The sequence below is a fragment of the Stigmatopora argus genome, chromosome 7, assembly GCF_051989625.1.
Source record: "Stigmatopora argus isolate UIUO_Sarg chromosome 7, RoL_Sarg_1.0, whole genome shotgun sequence".
Lineage (NCBI taxonomy): Eukaryota > Metazoa > Chordata > Actinopteri > Syngnathiformes > Syngnathidae > Stigmatopora > Stigmatopora argus.
Genome location: NC_135393.1, coordinates 10,031,036 through 10,037,193, shown reverse-complemented (window position 1 = coordinate 10,037,193; position 6,158 = coordinate 10,031,036). Strand labels below are relative to the sequence as shown.

Below are 6,158 nucleotides of genomic sequence, written 5' to 3'. Positions count from 1 at the left end.
GTAAATTACACATCTATATAAATAAAATGTGGGTGGAATTTCCTAACATAGCCATGTATGTGATGAGTTCAACTATACGTTTGTTGTGAACGTATAGAAAAACACATAAAACCTATTTTTAACTCTTTATTGTAGTAATTCCCAGGACCATGGCTCCATGTTGCTGTATAAAAAAAAACTGTGATCGTGCTTCATGTAGTTAAGAAAAAAGTTGGGTTGAATGTGGCTGACCACAGATCAGCAAAACATCTGAAATAAGGAACAACCACCACATGAAGGCTCACTCATCCACATGTTTGGTTTGTAATCATAAACAGTGTCTCTGCAAGTGCTTGTTGCTACTTAACACCAGTAAACATGCATGTGTTTGCTGGAGACAGGCAAGACCACCCTTGGGGAAGAGGATCACTTACACAACTTATTTGTTATAACATCTCGTTTTTAAATAAACTGTGTCTAAAACAAGGGTCATCAACAGTGTTGCCAGATTGAGAAGAATTATTTTTATATTCATTCAAATTTGTCAGGGTTGTTAACTGTTTTTGCTTTTGTACGATCCAACATCTTTTTTTTCCATTTTAACTTTGACCTTACAGAATCTTTAAATCTTAAAAAAAAAAAACCTTAACTTGAATGGGATGTTTAAATTTGGACTGTTTGTTCCCAAGCTAATTTAATTTATTAAATCATGGTACTATGATCATTTTTTAAGCTAATTTAATGTATTAAAACATGGTATTAATTTTCCAAGATAAAGTCGGAATTTTAGGTTAATAGAAGAATGTCATTTTATAGTGTATTTCAGAAAAAAAACGTGTTAAAAGAACATTTTCCTTTATTTTTTTATGCAAATTTACCAAAATAGAACAATAAAGGGGGATATTTTTCAGGCATAATAATTTTAAAACACATTAATGTCATGATTTTACCTTGATGATGTCAAATTGGTGAAATACAGCTTTATTTAGCTTTCAGCTCATTTGGACATGTGTTCCCACATGGCTTAGTGGCTGCGGAGGTCAGGCCAATTTAGCGCTTTCGAATCCTGCACACATGTCACATAGAAAAAACACTCAAATGAGAAGTCACGAAAGCTGAGCATCACGTGTCCAGTGACGCATGTATGAGGGGAATTAGTGGATCACCTCACCAATACAAGCACAGTCATTTTGTAAACATTTTTTTCGGTTACATTACCTCATGTGAATGGATGCATAGTTTCAGGTGAAGTACAAACAAATAAATGCACATTCCCCCATCAATAAATTAGCCATTCTTTTATTCAACCCATTAAGAGCCATGCAAAATGTATTGCATTCAATAAATTTGTTTTCCTAAAATAGTTTGAAAGCTATACATTTTTTTCATTTGTTACAAGAACAGTTGAGTTTTTCATCATAGTTGATCATTGTTAATGAAAAAAAATCCCTCTGTAAGATAAAAACATTTAAAATGATTAAAACTCATTATGTAAGCTAATTTGTATGCAGTTAATAGCAATGACTAAAACACAATGAGATATGTCCTGTATTTTTTTTCATTCATTCATTTTCTGAACCGCTTATCCTCACCAGGGTGCGGGGGGTGCTACAGCCTATCCCAGCTGACTTCTGGCACAAGGCCGGGGATACCCTGAATTGGTAGCCAGCCAATCGCATGGCATAAGGAAATGGAGCCTGTATTTTTGAAAAAATAAAAATAAAAGAGAATTTGCAATTTCTGTGCATGATTTTAAAAGGTTGTATTATGTTGCGTTTTGCACTACAGCATGAAAAATCTTTATTATTCAAATGATTATGATATAATGTATACTTAAGTGTTTTTAACACTCATTGGAGTTATATGGTATAATATTAAATGTACTGTATTTGTTTACATTTTGGACAATTTGCTATGCTTTCAATTGTATTTGTCATTTAAATTTTATACACATTGTAGTGCTGAGTCGCTATTCGCCAATCAAATTCATTTAGGAACTCTAATGTCTTTTTCCACATTCACATTCTACACTTTTAACAATAATACTGTGATATGGGATGGTCACAGGCAGTCAATGGTCACACTAGACTCCTGGGAGTTAAATACGTGAGAAAAGGTCATGATGTAATGCAGGAAAACCTCAGCTTTTTGGATTACTTTCAAATAGTCTGTGGGTATTTTTAAAATGGCTCTGCATTTTCTAATGCTGCGAGTTCACTTTTGCCACATCTAAGTAATCCCTTACGCAGTAAGTGTGGGAAACATACAGTTTAGAACAGTTTGGTGCCCAGGTGATTTTATCTAGTCCGAATCCCTTGACTTTTGTAACCTCTTTTGTGTGTCCCCTCATCCTTTTGCACCACATTGGTGCAAAACATAGATTAAAGGTCATTGCAAGTGCTAATTTGCTGTCCAAGCGTCAGGGTGAATGTTAATATGACAAGTGCATACATGACTCAAATAATGTGACATTGCTGCAAGATTATGAAATGTTTCAAATTGTCAGGGCTGAACAAACTAGCTGGGTTTAACCACGAGTGAGGAGTATTAAAGGTTAGCAGAGTATAAAAGTCTGATATAACCCCCCCCCCCAAATCAAATCATAAGTTCACCCATTAATCACAGTAGAAAAATATATGTACTATATTTGTGGATATGTCAATTAAAGAGAATGATGTTAAAATGGGAAGATGTTTTCTGGATTTAAATTCATTTGTGAATTCTCTCAGTTAGGTTATTCTGAAATAAAAGAATAAAATGAAAGAAAAAGAACGATGTTGTTCAGTGCCGTGAATGAGTCACACGTGCTTCATTATGTAACAGCCAATGCTCTCATCGGATCTAGGAGCCAAAATAGCATTACTAAGTCCAATTAACATCCATGCAACGTGTGATGTTGTACCTGGGTTAGGGGGATTAGTTGTTAGGGGTATAAAAGAGGAGCCGGGAGAACAAACGGCACTGAAACGAAAAGTGAAGAGACGAGCAGAAGCAAGAAACTGCACACCAACAGGTAAGAAACTAGCTTCTCTCATACACTAAGGCAAACTAGCTGGGCTGAAAGTATTATTCTTATTTTTACTTACTTGATATTATATATAGTTGTCTTCCTTTTCATTGGTACCTTTTTCAAAAATATTTTCAATGCAAATAAATTGCAATCATTCAATGGACATATTCTGTGCTCCATAAAAGCCGACCAGTTTCCAAGATTTGCATTTTATTAAATGAACCATCAGTGTTTATGTTGGTTATACTTAATTTCTAACACAATTTTCTAATGTCTTAATATGTAATTTAGCTGTATAGGGTTGCAATTTGTTATACCAATGTTAAATACATTGACATTATAACCAAAATATCTGTTTCAAGACTGCAGCATTTAAACTGAAGCTAAATATTAAATTGACAAAGTTGGTTTTCCAACATTTTGAGGTGTTACATTATTTCAAACTGGAAATTTCAAGTTTATCTTGCAAGTCATCCATACAATGACAATTTAAAATGTACAATGTTTCAGAAATGTAGGGCACAATCAAATTCAAATTGACATACTGTATGCTATTCTGGTGAGACAGATTGTACCTGAATTTGTCAACAACTCACAATCTAATTTGCAGCTAAAGAACAAAAAAGGCAATAACAATGGTGAATTATCATGAGAAAAGATTTAAAATGAATAAATACTAGTTTAAAATGATCGTAAAAAAGTGACAAATGTTTGTTGGTGTTATAATCCCTTCAAAGCAATCAGGCCAATTTGACAACAAAAATCAGCCAATCAGTTTCCAACATACAAATCACAAGTGTAATTTGCGAATTAGGGAAATTGAAGATAATCTGGTGTTGACATACATCCATTGCTAGTTAAGCAATAATCTTTTAATCTGGCCAAATGACAAAGCTGTTTGTGTAACTCTCGAAAAAAGTAATCTGCAAGTGAGTTATTCTAAGGATCTGGCTTCTTTGAGGCTTAATTAAAGGGCCCTTTGAAACGATGCTTTCAGAAAATAACAATGGCAGACGCAGCAGTTGCAACTCCCGCCGACAAGAAGGCACCCCCCAAATTCAAGCAGAGGACCACTCGCACCTTCAAGAGCAAGGCCCCAAAGCCCGGCCAGAAGGGGTGAGTGAGCACACGACCATAGGCCTTAGCTAGTGAGTGTTGCTGGTGTGTGTGTGTGTGTGCGCACCTCTAACAAGACACTTGTGCATCCACTCAGATTCGGAGACGACATCCCCGGCATGGAGGGTCTGGGCAACGACATCACAGTGGTTTGCCCCTGGGAAGCCTTTGGTGACATGGAGCTCAGTGACCTGGCAAAATATGGAATTGTCTAGAACATCTGGAGTCCTGTTCCTCTCAGTGCTCATTTACCTCATACCTGTTTTCCTCTTCCCACACCACCACTAGTTTCTGATGTCTTTCTTGATTAGGCACATTGTGAGATCTTAAGAAACTTCTCCCCGATGGATCCAAACATGTTAAAATATATATGTACTTTAACTCAGGATCTCAGCACAACCTACCCTCGCTGCTAAACCCTACCTGCCTTCACCAATCCATGAGCCCCTTACACCTCTTTTCCTTGTAATTGTACATTTATTTATGAAAGAAATGTATTTTTATTTTTATGAAGAGTGCAAATGGCAACTTGGACACATTCTCCTCCATAGGAATGGGAGTTACAGTAGAATAGATCTGACAATAAATGTTGTCTCCTAAATAACACAAGTGTCTTTGCTATATCTTTCTCCTGGCATACACTATATTTAGTCCATGGTACGAACATAGTAAAGTTCATTAAATTAAAGGGAGCAGTCAGTAAATTGCTTCTTCATCCCATGAAATAATGAATTAATAATGAAATAGCACCGAATTTTGTTAATGGGAGCCAAGAACTCAAACCAGTCTACACATTTAACATGAATTAAGACAATACAGACACTCCTCAACTTACGAACGCAATTGGTTCCGAGCGATTGTTCATAAGTTGAATTTGTTTGTAAGTTGATTTAGTGCTATATTTTGTATTATAATTTATGATTAAGGCCTATATAAGTATATTGAAGGTTTATATAAGTGCATTTGTATGTTTAAGGCTTGTATAAGTAACACGCATTGGTTTGTACTGAAAAAAAAACCATTTAATAAAATGGAGAGAATATGTACAGTACTGTAGAGAGAGAGAGAGATAGATTTATGTATTAGAAACTGGCCAAAAGAAGCGACCTAATGACGATTGCACAGTTTTCTTCTTTTTTTCATCATAAATGATGCAGTAGCACTGTATGGCATCATTCAATTGATTTGCAAACTTTGTGCAACGTTCAATATTTGGGTCCTGCTGCTCGATCTTTCTGTTTATAAATGGTACTGAATGTGCAACGCTCAACCACTCTCACGCGCATCAAGCTTCGTTATTATTGCCACTCGTTTCAAATGAAATGGCTTGCCTCTTCCTTACAACTCCCTCAATAGAAGCCTTTAGCTTTTTACCAACCATATTCAATATTGGATGCATGAGATATTTAATGATACAAATGAAAAAGGTTCTTTGCACACTGGAGATACATTCACGCACTTCCGCATTGCAACGAAGAAGGTAGATGCTGGGTGAGCTGAGCTCTCACAGCGCCAGGCGTCGGTATTAGCGGCGGAAAGAAGTACTACTCCGAAAAAGACGCGAAATACAAAATTGGACTTGCGAACATTTTTGGACTTAAACGCAATTTGCAGACATGTTCGTATGTACCGTTGTTCGTAAGTTGAATGTTCGTAAGTAGGGGAGCGTCTGTACAAGACAATGGTTGCACACTAAAAAACGGGTCGATACAAATGCGCCTGCTGCCTCATAGTGGACAATATTGTTATTGTCAAATGAAAATAATAATCAATGCAGCTCAAATGAGAGTAGGTTTTAGGGCACTGGCCAGCTGTATGCAATCACTTTTCAGCCCTTAAGGGGTAAATTAAAGGATACATGACAATATATTCATATTAAATCATTCATTTTCCTTACCACTTATCCTCACAAGGGTCGCGGGGGTGCAGGAGCATATCCCCACCATCTATGGGCAGCAGGCAGGGGACACAGAATTGGTTGCTGGACAATTACATGGCACAAGAAGACGACCAACCAAACCTTCATGCCACCTAGAGGAAATTTAAAGTATTT

The 6,158-nt window shown here is 36.3% G+C and overlaps 1 protein-coding gene across 1 annotated transcript; it reads left to right on the top strand.

Moving 5' to 3' along the window:
* Positions 1-2,862: 2,862 nt before the first annotated feature.
* LOC144078097 (retinal cone rhodopsin-sensitive cGMP 3',5'-cyclic phosphodiesterase subunit gamma-like) lies at positions 2,863-4,714 on the top strand. The gene is made up of 3 exons (XM_077606296.1): positions 2,863-2,992; positions 3,987-4,105; positions 4,203-4,714. Exons 2-3 carry the CDS (start codon positions 3,996-3,998, stop codon positions 4,318-4,320), a joined length of 228 nt encoding a protein of 75 aa, XP_077462422.1. The 5' UTR covers positions 2,863-2,992; positions 3,987-3,995; the 3' UTR covers positions 4,321-4,714.
* The last annotated feature ends 1,444 nt before the right edge of the window (positions 4,715-6,158 follow it).

Coding starts and splice junctions, on each gene's coding strand:
- LOC144078097 (XM_077606296.1), top strand. CDS start 3,996: ATGGCAGACGCAGCAGTTGCAACTCCCGCCGACAAGAAGGCACCCCCC. Junction 4,106..4,202: donor CCAAAGCCCGGCCAGAAGGG/GTGAGTGAGCAC, acceptor GCATCCACTCAG/ATTCGGAGACGACATCCCCG.